The following is a 14,965-nucleotide window of genomic DNA, read 5'->3' as shown; positions in this document are numbered from 1 at the left end:
CCTGAGAGAGCCATCTCTGGCCTATTCTTAGCTGGCTCTGAAAATACCACAGAAAGAAGGAAATGGAGGAGTGTGAGATTGCTTCCATGTCATTGGAGCGGATGACACCAGGCTATGTTAAGGAAGCATTTTTACCTCCTCGCTGACAGAAAAACACTGCCTTGAGGACAGACAGCGACCATACTGCAGGTAGGGACTGAGCTCTCCGAAACTTCACAATCAACATCAAAATAGACCTAGCTCATAAAATCTGCTTAGGCCTAACAAAAAAACCCACTTAGGCCTAACATTTGGTTTTAAAGTTAGTTTTATTTTAGTTTTAGGTAGTGCTATGCATATCAAGTTTCTCTTCAACTTAGTTCATAAAAACAATGACATTAAAGTTAAACGCTACCCATCCCATGTCCCCATTTGCAGCTAGTGTCTTAAGAAATCAGTGCCATGCCAAGACAAAAACAAATGTGCGAAATTGACTTTGTTCTTTAGTTATTAAATATTGACACCTTGTTAGTTAGGTTGATCCTAAGACTGCTGAACAATTAATCAAATGGCCACCCGGACTACTCTCAGTTTATTATCTATGCATAGTCACTTTACCCCTACCTACATGTACATATTACCTCGACTAACCTGTACCCCAGCACATTAACTCGGTACCGGTACCCCCTGTACAGTGGGGGAAAAAAGTATTTAGTCAGCCACCAATTGTGCAAGTTCTCCCACTTAAAAAGATGAGAGAGGCCTGTAATTTTCATCATAGGTACACGTCAACTATGACAGACAAATTGAGAAATTTTTTCTCCAGAAAATCACATTGTAGGATTTTTAATGAATTTATTTGCAAATTATGGTGGAAAATAAGTATTTGGTCACCTACAAACAAGCAAGATTTCTGGCTCTCACAGACCTGTAACTTCTTCTTTAAGAGGCTCCTCTGTCCTCCACTCGTTACCTGTATTAATGGCACCTGTTTGAACTTGTTATCAGTATAAAAGACACCTGTCCACAACCTCAAACAGTCACACTCCAAACTCCACAATGGCCAAGACCAAAGAGCTGTCAAAGGACACCAAAAACAAAATTGTAGACCTGCACCAGGCTGGGAAGACTGAATCTGCAATAAGTAAGCAGCTTGGTTTGAAGAAATCAACTGTGGGAGCAATTATTAGGAAATGGAAGACATACAAGACCACTGATAATCTCCCTCGATCTGGGGCTCCACGCAAGATCTCACCCCGTGGGGTCAAAATGATCACAAGAACGGTGAGCAAAAATCCCAGAACCACACGGGGGGACCTAGTGAATGACCTGCAGAGAGCTGGGACCAAAGTAACAAAGCCTACCATCAGTAACACACTACGCCGCCAGGGACTCAAATCCTGCAGTGCGAGACGTGTCCCCCTGCTTAAGCCAGTACATGTCCAGGCCCGTCTGAAGTGCATTTGGATGATCCAGAAGAGGATTGGGAGAATGTCATATGGTCAGATGAAACCAAAATATAACTTTTTGGTAAAAACTCAACTCGTCATGTTTGGAGGACAAAGAATGCTGAGTTGCATCCAAAGAACACCATACCTACTGTGAAGCATGGGGTTGGAAACATCATGCTTTGGGGCTGTTTTTCTGCAAAGGGACCAGGACGACTGATCCGTGTAAAGGAAAGAATGAATGGGGCCATGTATCGTGAGATTTTGAGTGAAACCCTCCTTCCATCAGCAAGGGCATTGAAGATGAAACGTGGCTGGGTCTTTCAGCATGACAATGATCCCAAACACACCGCCCGGGCAACGAAGGAGTGGCTTCGTAAGAAGCATTTCAAGGTCCTGGAGTGGCCTAGCCAGTCTCCAGATCTCAACCCCATAGAAAATCTTTGGAGGGAGTTGAAAGTCTGTGTTGCCCAGCGACAGCCCCAAAACATCACTGCTCTAGAGGAGATCTGCATGGAGGAATGGGCCAAAATACCAGCAACAGTGTGTGAAAACCTTGTGAAGACTTACAGAAAACGTTTGACCTGTGTCATTGCCAACAAAGGGTATATAACAAAGTATTGAGAAACTTTTGTTATTGACCAAATACTTATTTTCCACCATCATATGCCAATAAATTCATTAAAAATCCTACAATGTGATTTTCTGGAATTTTTTTTCTCATTTTGTCTGTCATAGTTGACGTGTACCTATGATGAAAATTAAAGGGCTCTCTCATCTTTTTAAGTGGGAGAACTTGCACAATTGGTGGCTGACTAAATACTTTTTTCCCCCACTGTATATAGCCTCGTTATTGTTATTTTATTGTGTTACTTTTTATTTTATTTTTTACTTTAGTTTATTTAGTAAATATTTTCTTAACTCTATTTCTTGAACTGCATTGTTGGTTAAGGGCTTGTAAGTAAGCATTTCAAGGTATGATCGACACCTGTTGTATTTGGCGCATGTGACAAATAACATTTGATTTGATTTTACTACAGCAAAGCCAGGTCATTTTCCACACCCACCCTCTGAATGTGGAAGATACTGTACCTTTGTCCGATATATTACCAAATAACTGCCTTATCTTTTCATGTAAAGATGTGTGTTTGCTTTGTGTTGATAATAAAGATAGTAGGTGAAGAAGGTTTCAGTTTGCCTCATTAATAACACACTACATGTTTCACACTGAACAAACATCACACACTGAACGTGGGGGAAGACCATCACTGAATCAGAACTAGCCTGGAGCCATAATGTCTGTGCTGTAGCAGACTACTATTCATAATACATCATGGTGTTTGTAGTTTGGCTTGTCGATGAACCATAGACTGCAATGAGTCAACAAAGAGAGGTGTTGGCTAGACACTAAAGCAGAAACAGACTGGACTACTAATGCAAAGCTACAGGTGTAGAATCACAACAGGAAGTTGCCCACTGTGACCAAGGTGCCCCTTATTCTGGTCACCATGGTAACCACGGTGGACAGTGCCAGGCCAAGGCCAGAGAAAACGGCCTGCTGAAAACGACAGAGGGGAACAATAGGAAACAGGCACAGGACTGTGAACTGGAGGTTGGAAAGAAAGAGTGGGACGAACGAACAACTAAACTGAGGAAGTGCAGAATTGGGCTTGAAAACAATCAAAAGACGACACAAATCCACAACACATGGAAAACCGTACCACTCCAACCTATACCGGGTCTAGATCCCTCTGGTCTTCTGTCAATGGACACATCATCATCAATACTGATCTATAGCCTTTAGAATCTTTACGAGAAAGAAGTATTTCTTTCTCACCTGCCTGAAAGAGATGATATCTCAGAGATGCATTAGTGGTCCTCTGTAGCTCAACTGGTAGAGCACGGCGCTTGTAATGCCAAGGTAGTGGGTTCGATCCCCGGGACCACCCATACACAAAAAATGTATGCACGCATGACTGTAAGTCGCTTTGGATAAAAGCGTCTGCTAAATGGCATATTATTATTATAGATACCCTACCCCAAGGAAATCAGGAAGTCTGTACCGTACTATGCCATCTCATCCAAGAGACATGGAGAAGTGTACATGAGGACATTAGCCCACATTACTCCTCTGTCATCTACCTCCACTCAGTGGTAAAGTAGAGTGCTAATGCAACAGAGAGCAGGAGGGATTTATTTCATATTTCAGGAGGTTAGAACAAGCATCAGACTCTGCAAAGCCCCCACTAAGAGCTAAGCTGTGAGGTGGTCCCCTGCTGTCCACAGCCCAGAGGCCGACTGTTTGGTTTGGCAGAGAAAGCTAGTGTGTGACCCAAATAGAATTCTATTCCCTATGTGGCCCAGGTCAACAATTGTGCACTATAGAGGGAATAGGGTGTCATTTGGGATGCTGCCCCTACAGTGCTTTTTCTCTCCCTGGCCCTGCATTCAGACTGTCTAAGCTAAGTCATTGCCTGCTAATCTATGATCGTAAAAGAAAATCTGACCAAAACACACAAAACGCTGTTCGTGAGAGGGTAAATCATGAGCTAAATCTGAAGCTCATCAGATGAGTAAATCAGTCGATGTTCATGACTGGGGCTGGATAAACCTTTGATTAAGTCCGAAATATCCTTATGAATGTAATGACCAGTCAAGTATGGGGGTCAAGCTTCCTCCTCCACCCAAGTCTCTTTCCACAGCCACACTTCTTCAAGTCCGGTAAACAAGGCTACCTCCACCCTGGCCTATGGGTTAGTGGTACAGATCAGTGAGAAACACAAAGCGGACATCAATCAATCTTTGTTTCCCCTAACTCAAAATGGCCCATTCAGATCGGCCCATTCCAACCCCGGTAGGTTCACACGTTCCCACCCAGTCCCCACGTTTAGTGGATCGGTTTTTTCTCTAATTGCCTCCTGTTTGGGCGGTTCGTAGCCTAGTGGTTAAGAGCGTTGGGCCAGTAACCGAATGGTCGCTGGTTCGAACCCCGAGCCGACTAGGTGAAAAATCTGTCTGTGCCCTTTTGCAAGGCACTTAAACCTAGTCGCTCTGGATAATAGCGTCTGCTAAATGACTAAAATTTTAATGTGAAAATGTTAAGGCCCTCGTTTCCCAGAAGGCCGTAGGGGTGGTTGGCGTGGTCATTCTCTGCTGAATAACTGAACTGTGGGTTATTCCCCTCAGCGAGGTGAAATGACCGACTGGCCGGGATGCCATATCCTGCTTTATCAAAGTGAGGAAGTGCATTGAGCCGGGTGGAGCCCAGTAGCCTATATTGAGCATTCTCTCCCGGTCCAGACATCACCACTCTACTGACCAACCAACTGTAGGTTGGTAGACGGACCATACCACTGAGCCTAGGCCCTAACAGGGGTTGGAATTTGAGACCACAGGCATAAATATTTCCCACCATTTCAAGCATCTACTGACAATTTTTAAGCCTTTCCAAATTCCCTGCTGTATGGAGATGTGTTGTTACATCGTAGACCTAGTGGCCTACTGTAGCTTCCGAGTAGCCCACCATCTCGGTTTTTTCCAGTTCATTGAGCACAGTTCTCTGAGGCTGTTGAATAAAGATAATGTCTGACCGACTATAGCAAGGTGATCCCTATATCCCCTCAGGAGGAAAACAGGCAGAACAGGCAGATAAATGCTATTTTAAACACCATTAGTACTCCAACTAAAGACCAAAGAGCTCTAATGACAGACATTAACACCCACAGCCACGAGCCCTGGCGACTCAACCAAACCTGGGCCCTATTTATCACATAGCCTAGACCTAGCTAACCAGAGCCACACTCAAAACCAATCAAACATATCTGCTGGAAGATGTAGCCACAAAACGAAGCAGCCAGTGTACTGTAATAACGGTATAATAGCAGATATCTTTCCATCTGTTGGCTTGCTGGTAGGTCATCATCTCTCAAAGGTCAACTGGACAAGGAACATCTGATAACTACTGAGTTCAGTCCAACCACAACATCTAAGATAATTCCACACTTTGGCGTTGGTTGGATTTCATTTCCCAATGCAATCTCATACTGAACATTAACAGACCAGCCCTGCAAACTACCACAATCGTATTACTTTAGCTCCTCCAACACAAATCAAAATCACCAGCAGTAGACTGAAGCATTGTCTCCTGACTCCTAAGATCAAAACACTCTTCCCTAGCACAGCTGGAATTTCAGAGCTCAGGGAGCAGAACATTCCAAACTCCTGCCATTCCTGTCATCCTGAAGGTAAACATGCCTGGACAAGCCTGCTCCGAGTTGCCTTCTGGAATCCTGCCTACCTGGAGGCCGAGGGTGAGAGGCCCTGGAGCAGAGGTGGGTCTCTGCCTCAGCCCAAACTGCTCTCTCTAGTTACAGTATAAGCCAAGTATAATCACCTATACCCCTCAAACTCAACTCTGCATTTTTTCATTGTTCCCCTCTAGTCAGGGACTGATTTAGACCTGTAAACCCAGGTGTGTGCAATTAATTATCAGGTAGAAGAGAAAACCAGTAGGCTCCGGATCTCGTAGGGTCAGAGTTGAGTACCCTAGACCTGTACAATCAACACACATTTCAAGGAGTGGGGCAGAAGACCATATCCATTTTGGAAGGGACTTGTATATCACACTAACTTATCAACAGACAGGAGAAATGGAGGAAGATACATTCAAAGCTATTATGTTTAAGACGCATGTTATTGTCCTTACCGTATAGGCTGCAATCCTGCAAATGCATAGGGTGAGATGCATGCACTCAGACATTGTCCACGGCTAAACACGCACTTTCCTCAACAACCAACGAGTCACTGACAGCAACAGATGGAGGACAGTCAGAGAGAAAGACAAAACAGAGGCTGACTGAGTAGCAGGAAGAAAGCGACCGGACTCTAGTCAGAGTTATGATCCAACGAAGCCAATCAGCAGCTCTCAGGAAACTTCATCTGGGAAATAGAGGCTAGAGAGAGAGAGTATAGAGAGACAGGACATCTGTTCACACTAATTTAGATCAAACGACAGTTACGACACTGGTGGTGCAGCAGAGTAGGTAAGGGCTAGCATGGCTGCTAGGTTGTCTGATCTACAAAGGGCTGGCCTACCGGAACACAGACAATTGCTCCATTTCCCTGTCAGACATCGATGTCCAGTTTGAAGATTAAAAAGGTCCTCATAACACAGTAAACATGCGAAAACGTCAACCGTCCACCGTCCTTCCAAACCCTGATTTCATTAAGCTGCAGTAAGCTGGTAAAGTCTGTAAGGCCCTGCAGAAGAGTTTATTAGAAGCAGATCTGAAAGGTAGTCTAATTCTGTTAACCGTCTGTTCTCTCACGCTCCTTCTCACACTATTATCCTCAAAACCTTTTCATACAAATGTGAACCAATAGGCTAGCCTTTCACTCCTGTCTTGGTAATGTTTTACAAACTTGTTTCCACATCTCGCACAAATACAACTATTCTTTGAGTTGGCTGAAAAGTCCATTTTAGCTGCTAGCCAATCTGTTGACAAAAGGGAGGCATATAGGCAGGCTTTTTTCCAATGATCCTTTGATTCATTAGTATTATAAGGATATCTAACTAAGACTGAATTGTGAAAAAGAGACGACATAACCCACTGGGCACAACACACCATTTCAATGTGGATAATTGGGTAATATTTATTGAAACCTTGGGAAATGAGATTCCAACCAATTCCAATGGAAAAACAATGTCTGATTTTTGGTTTAGTTGTCACCCAAATGTCTATCACTGCACTTTCAACCATTTAAAAGCACAGCAAAGTTCAAAAGGGAATACAATGTCAGATATTTTGTTTATTTATACAACAGTTTAATGTGTTATCACTGTGCTTCATCAAATAGCAGAATCAAATGACCTGGATTGTAGTTGAGATTACATTAAAAGTACATGGTGCAAGTGATAAATGCCATTCGAGATTCTGCACAGATTATTACAGCACTTGTGAAGATCTCCACAGTCACTGGCTTAATCCCTTTCTTTCATTTTTGGTTGAGTTGCAGACATGAATCCAACATATAATTTGATAACTTGTCAACAAGTTAATAGGCTATTTATTGTATTTCAAAAGTAATATTGAATTGTGTTTGGTTGTCAACGCAACCAAATATCAACATTGGAAGGAGATTTATGTTCTGCTTGGATAGTTCCATCTGTGCCACTGACTTAGTCTGGGTTTAGTTCCAGTTTGTCTATAAAATTAATAAATTGATATGTTGGATTCACGTCTCCATCTTAACCAAAAATCAAAGCTAAAGAATAGGACAAACTTTAAATGCACTTGTATCGTCTATTTTATGTTGAAATCTGGGTTGAATTGAAACAATAGCTGTTGGTTATTTTGCAAATGCCATATAGGCATAAATAGCATCATTGATGATATATGAGTGATAAAGTATGGTCACGTTTCATTTGCTCTGTTAAACCTACCCTTTGCAATGACTTCGATAGCAACAGTGAATCTATTTCATTTTTAAGTGAAGATCTCGCAACAATCATTCTCACGATAGCACATTTGAAAGTGACAATATGATAGCTAAGGGCTTGGTTAAACCTTGGATGGGAGACCAAAGGGTAGCTGTAGATAAATACATCTCCAGTAGGTGCTGCCCAGCCTATTGTATTTTTTTAAATAGTGGATATCACGTTGAAGATATGACATTGTTTTAAAGGTACAAATTCAACATACACAAATCTGTTGAAATTTGGTTACCATGATGACATAATCCTGTGGTAAAAATGTTACCCTCAAAACAGTTTACTACGTCGATGAATTTTTTCAAATCCAATGTATTTTCCACATAGATCCCACGTCACAATACATTGAAACAACGTCGATTCAACCAGTTTGTACCCAGTGGCAAGAGAGGACAGAGCCAGGAGACTACAAACGCACTAGTCAAGGAAGTTACTTATTTTCTTAATTAGGTTAAACAGAAAATCAGTGAGGGAAAAAAAAAGAGTGGAATCTTTGAGACTCTAGAACATAACTGTTTCCACCTGTGGTTCTTAATGCCATCCATAGAAAGAGCTGAAATTAAGACTCTAGATCCAAAACGACCTCACTTCTCAAAGAGGATGTAGTATATCAAAGAGTAGTCAGATTTCGTAAACAGACAATATAACCTACTGTACACAGATGTCTTCCCAAGAACCATTTTGCAACAAATGAAAACACTACCATTGAAATGGTAATGATAGTGTGACTGATTCCCCACATGATACCAGACCCATATTTAGATAGTCTGCATAAATGTCATCTAAATAGGCTATATATGGCTCTAATCTCTATGTGTTAGGCCTATCTCTGATCTGTTTCAAGATCTGGGTTACAAAACTAGGCATGCATGAAGTGAGGCCATGACGTCAACTGTTGTCGATATTTCATCCTTTTGCCTTGCTCCGTCATTCAGTCATTGTCGACAGTAGAATCTGTTCAGGAGTCAAACGTCACCATCTGACCAGCTGCGTTAAACACATGGACTGCATCCTAAATGGCACACTATTCCCTATTTAGTGCAGTACTTTTGACCAGGGCCCATAGTAGTGCACTATATAGGGAACAGGGTGCTATTTGGGACACAATCAAGGGCAGAGTTAGCTGTCTATCCTTGCCAGGACAAAATCTGCCATCTACCAGACGATACTACTACTAAATTAAGGGGATCGTTAATTTCATGATGATTTCTTTCACCAGAGAAGAAAAAGCACACTGTGTTTTAAGAGCATTGACTGAAATCATCAGCCTCTTTCATAGTGAGGCCAGATTATAACATAGCAGAACATTCTCAAAGTCCTTTTTTGAATAGCACACGCCATGTCAGGCCAAATCTAGAACTCAATCTGTGTCCATAATACAACAATTGAAAGGAGTGGTGTGAGGGTGTGCAAAGAAAGAAGTTGTAAAATGTGAATACAATAAACAGAAAAGTAGCTCGCACCCTGTCGTCCAGCTCTGATAGCGGAGGAAGCCGAGCACTGCCAGTTAAACAAAACATTGGTCTCTCGTCTCCGTGCCAACTGTTAGGGGCAGCGGGTCCACCGATTCCATCTAAGTTAAAACATCTCCTGTGGATCCGTTTTTTTCCCCATCAAAACAGCTGTGATGCACTGCTGTGCTCCAATAATGTTTTTCCTCAACACATTCTATGGAAAATTGTAATCCTTGGGGTTGACTGGAGAGTGGAGAGTGAGTGGCTAATCTTTAATTTAACTACAGTATTTACTGCCTCTGGTCAAGTAGTCTAGTGGGGTTCCGTTCCACTCCATGAAGACTCAGAGTAATATCACTAGTCTGATCCCAGATCTGTGTGTCATCTTGCCAACTCCTGTGGTCATTGTTTAGCATGACACAAACAGGTCTGGGAACAGCCTAGTGTAGGCCTAATTCCACATCACCAAAGACAAAACCTAATTGTCTGTTACAGTAATAAGTGTCAATGGCCCTGCAAGTTACAGAAGGTAATTTCCATGTAAAAAGACCCATGAGCACCAACATGTGAAGTTTATAGGAGCATATCAAATGTGGCATCAAATGAAAGCTAAGAGTCTATATTTTTGGGAACCATTTTCCATTCTAAAAATTAGGAATAAGCAAAGGGTTTGATTTCTGTTGTCACAGATGGAAAAGGGGTCTTAAAGAACATCTTAAAAGGTATTAGAAATACATCAAAACACCATAATGTAGTAAAGGCCCCTGCCAACTAATATCAACATTTATATTTTGTTTTGCAGAAATGATTTGCCTTTTGTAAGTTTTACGAAATATTACGTACTAGTGTCTTGTCATTCTGTTTCCAAAAACCCACATATCTTTGAGATATTTTCTAATTTTGCTCCCTCAGGATTATGAAAGATCACAGAAGTAACAAGGAAAGGAAGAACGTCCAATTAGTTAGTGTTTTTACTGATAACAATTTATGAATTATTAAGTGATTAAAACGTGCCGGAAAAAAATCTCATCTCGGTACCTAATGGCAGTCAGGCTACCTCTGGCGAGCACATGGAGGGCTGTGCGGCCCCCTAAAGAAATGCCACCCCACACCATGACTGACCCACCACTAAACCGGTCATGCTGGAGGGTGTTGCAGGCAGCAGAACGTTCTCCACGGCGTCTCCAGACTCTGTCACGTCTGTCACGTGCTCAGTGTGAACCTGCTTTCATCTGTGAAGAGCACAGGGTGCCAGTGGCGAATTTGCCAATCTTGGTGTTCTCTGGCAAATGCCAAACGTCCTGCACGTGTTGGGCTGTAAGCACAACCCCCACCTGTGGACGTCGGGCCCTCATACCACCCTCGTGGAGTCTGTTTCTGACCGTTTGAGCAGACACATGCACATTTGTGGCCTGCTGGAGGTCATTTTGCAGGGCTCTGGCAGTGCTCCTCCTGCTCCTCCTTGCACAAAGGCGGAGGTAGCGGTCCTGCTGCTGGGTTGTTGCCCTCCTACGGCCTCCTCCACGTCTCCTGATGTACTGGCCTGTCTCCTGGTAGCGCCTCCATGCTCTGGACACTACGCTGACAGACACAGCTCGCATTGATGTGCCATCCTGGATGAGCTGCACTACCTGAGCCACTTGTGTGGGTTGTAGACTCCGTCTCATGCTACCACTAGAGTGAAAGCACTGCCAGCATTCAAAAGTGACCAAAACATCAGCCAGGAAGCATAGGAACTGAGAAGTGGTCTGTGGTCACCACCTGCAAAACCAGTCCTTTATTGGGGGTGTCTTGCTAATTGCCTATAATTTCCACCTGTTGTCTATTCCATTTGCACAACAGCATGTGAAATGTATTGTCAATCAGTGTTGCTTCCTAAGTGGACAGTTTGATTTCATAGAAGTGTGATTGACTTGGAGTTACATTGTGTTGTTTATTTTTTTGAGCAGTGTACATCACCATTAAGAGAATGACATTCATAATTATGCATTTCTGTATAAATGCGGTAAAGAGGTAAATCGAACTCGACCAAAATATGTTATGCAGCGAAGACAGCCCAATATATCAAAATCGGACTTAAGTAACCACATTGTGGGCCTGTTACAATACATCAATCATGACGGATTTGAAGAATATCCACGTTGTTAGATCAGATTTGTTGAATGTGCGCCAATCTGGTCAATGGAAAGCATGCATTCCATTGACTCCTTTCCCACATCTATAGCGCAGAAGATCAAGGACCTATGATGTCATTCTGTTACCGTCATTCTGATAATGGATGTTGATCCACTTCACTTACTGTAGTTCAATAACCAAAAGAGCCTAGATATTTAAGAGTTTTTAGAAAATGTGGTCACATAAAAAACTGAGGGAGATTTTACTGTCCTTCTGTTACAAAACGTTGCATCTGCACTGTTCCTCAAGTAAATGTGTTTTAGTAAAATGTTCGGTGGCAAGTGTTAAAAGTAGACTTCTGCATATAGGTGGATGGTTTATTAAACTTTGCAATCAATGGCTTGGCATGTGTTGTGAGTCTCTGTTACCATGGAATTGCCCAGAATCAAATGACAAAGGATACCTTAAGATACCTCTATGTTTGGAGTTCTTACCTAAACAATCCCTTTTTAAGTTAAAACACAGGCTTGTTTACAACAGTCCACATCTGCCTGGTTACACAAGGAGAAGACTTCATCACAAATAGTCGGAAGAAAAGGGGGCTCTCTGACTACAGGACTTTTTCCTTGATGACCAAGAGAGCTAGTGGTGGGATTTGCAGAGACATGCAAGTCCAGGTCTAGTCTAGTGGTGCAAGGTAGCCTAGTGGTTAAGAGCGTTGGGCCAGTAACTGAAAGGTCACTGGTTTTAATCTTCGAACCGACTAGGTGAAAAATATGTCTATGTGCCCTTGAGCAAGGCACAAGAAATATATACACTACCGGTCAAAAGTTTTAGAACACCTACTCATTCAAGGGGTTTTCTTTATTTTTACATTGTAGAATAATGGTGAAGACATCAAAACTATGAAATAACACATATGGAATCATGTAGTAACCAAAAAAGTGTTGATGTCTTCACTATTATTCTACTATGTAGAAAATAGTAAAAATAAAGAAAAACCCTTGAATGAGTAGGTGTTCTAAAACTTTTGACCGGTAGTGTATATTTATGTTTTGTGACATAGGTGCAGTGAAATGTGTTGTTTTACAGGGTCAGCCATAGTAGTACGGCGGTCCTGGAGCCAATTAGGGTTAAGTGCCTTGCTCAAGGGCACCGACAGATTTTTCACCTTTTCTGCTCCGGTATTCAAACCAGCGACCTTACGGTTACTGGCCCAATGCTCCTTTAAGTCGTTCTGGATAAGAGCGTCTGCTAAATGACTAAAATGTAAAGTGTAAATGTAGGCCTGTACAATACTGCAAGTCCATCATCTTCCTCCCTTGGTTTGCAGCCAACATGCTGAGCTATTTTAAGCAGCCTTCCTTCCTTTCTTGAGGAAATGCTCAATCCTATGAAAACTTCTTATCGGTTCTTCCCAGGGGAGAAAGCACTTTACAGTTCAAGGGACAACATATTCATGAATGGCATGATTCTGCATTAATGCAGGAGTAGTGAACTTCTCTGTGAGCCTACCCCAGTAAACTAAAAAGACAGTCACAATGACAGGTCAAAAGCACTACGTGAAGAGATGGTCTAAAGGCTAGCCCCCAACCACAGCAAAACAAGGCTGGTTTAGAGAACCACCCCGTTACAGATAGCCACTATCTTGTCACGTCCACCATACTCCATTCTGACCCCTGAAACGTCATCAGACCTCTACATGACGTTCCCACACCCCCTGTGTGACGCAATCGTTTGTTACTTTATAGGGGCCATCTCCTTCTACAGATGAGATAGATTTGGAGGGCAGATGTTGACATGTAAACACAAGCCCATGAGAAAAACACAACAGCGCGCACACACACACAGATATGATGAAGCCCGCCAATATGCGTCCAAATATTGGAATGAGTAAAGTCAAGCTTTAAAACAGATGGCCTACAGGTGATTCCTCTTCAGATAATAATCTCAGTCTGACAGCATTACCCGACCGTATGACTACACTACTGTAGCTCAGAACTGAATCACAAAACCAAATAGCCTAACAGCCTATTATGGCTAAGAAGGGAGGTCCAAGATTGTTTGGCCCGGCTGCAATGGTTGCAATTTTGTTGGTTAGCCTAATGGCCAAGAAACTAGTGTTCCTCCAGACCAGATAGATTGACCCTTGTATTGGGTTCTCCAAAACTAGACAGAGCCTCCAAATCCCTCAGGGGGGGGGGCGTAATTAGTCTATGTCAAATTGTAAATAAAGCCAGACAGCGCCTTTGGCTATCACACATGACAGCATGACAAGCAAAGTGAAATACCATACCAGATAATCCATGAAATACTTTAGTAGCTTGACGTGCTCTCCAAAAATATAAGTTGGTTGGTGGTAGGCGTATTCCAGGTAAACCACTATTTTCTCCTAAACTAGCTAGGCTAAATGTAAACTCGGAATTCTATGCACGGTCTTCTTTTCAAATGGTTTTGTTTTGGTCCCTAACAAGAATCCGAGTTTGGGCTGTAGGATACACACAATGTTGCAGGAAATATGTAACGCGTTTTCATGCGAAGCGTAATGAAAGATATTCGAGCGAAACTGCGATTATCGGCTAGTCTTATTTTGGTTAGATCCGGTCATAGGATTCCTCTCTGATTACATTATATATTACGGATGTTTGAAACTCTATACATCAAAGTAATAATTATTTGATGCTATGCTATAGAGTAACTTTTGAGTGGTTCAAATCAAAACCTCAACCACCGTGTCGAAACTTGTTAATAACCCGGACGCGTACACAAGTTATATATCTTGGATTTTATGACATCTCCCCCCTCTTGTCACTGGACGTCACGTGACTTTTGTACAGCAGACGCTTCATTTACATTTAGATCCTTTAGCAGACGCTCTTATCCAGAGCGACTTACAGTTAGCGAGTGCATACATTTTTCATACTGGCCCCCCGTGGGAAACGAACCCACAACCCTGGCGTTGCAAGCGCCTTGCTCTACCAACTGAGCTACAGGACAGCCATTTACTCTACTGATGTTACGTTTCTGCAAGGCTATCCCATTCGCTACACTATTAAATCTAGCCAGATTGTTCTTTGGAAAAGATGACAATTAAATGTAGCCTCAAAGTGAGAAATGTCACCCCTTCTCTAATAATGTGCGTGTAGTGACCTCTAGTGGTTCATACGCGACGATACACTAGAGCACTGTGAGCAAATAAAGTATTTTATGATTAGGGATACATGTAGCCTAATAAAAAAAATACAATTTAACAATGAATACGAGGATGACCTTTTTCAAACATCAAATATGTGTCAACGGAACAGAGAACAGATAAACAATGAATGTTCAACTTCACAGACCTTATATGTTACATGATCACAGTCATGGTGTAATTTGAGTTTTTCAATATTCTTGGTTTACAGGCATTACTGGAACCATGTCGTCCAAAAAGTTATACTTTTGAATCATCTGTCCATAGAACGTTCTTCCAAGAGTCT

The 14,965-nt window shown here is 42.2% G+C and overlaps 1 protein-coding gene across 1 annotated transcript in view; it reads right to left on the bottom strand.

The window, feature by feature from the left end:
* The window catches only part of LOC311136492 (ADP-ribosylation factor-like protein 15), a 68,512-nt gene extending 54,506 nt beyond the window's left edge, over positions 1-14,006 (bottom strand). The window contains exon 1 of the mRNA XM_084170637.1: positions 13,783-14,006. Within this exon, the coding sequence (XP_084026763.1) occupies positions 13,783-13,794 (12 nt within the window). The 5' untranslated portion in view covers positions 13,795-14,006. The remainder of the gene's footprint in view (positions 1-13,782) is intronic.
* Positions 14,007-14,965: the final 959 nt, after the last annotated feature.

Source organism: Coregonus lavaretus, assembly GCF_964263955.1.
Source record: "Coregonus lavaretus genome assembly, chromosome: 10".
In the NCBI taxonomy this organism is placed as follows: Eukaryota; Metazoa; Chordata; class Actinopteri; order Salmoniformes; family Salmonidae; genus Coregonus; species Coregonus lavaretus.
The sequence above is the reverse complement of the archived record's forward strand: the minus strand, read 5'-3'. Positions and strand labels throughout refer to the sequence as shown.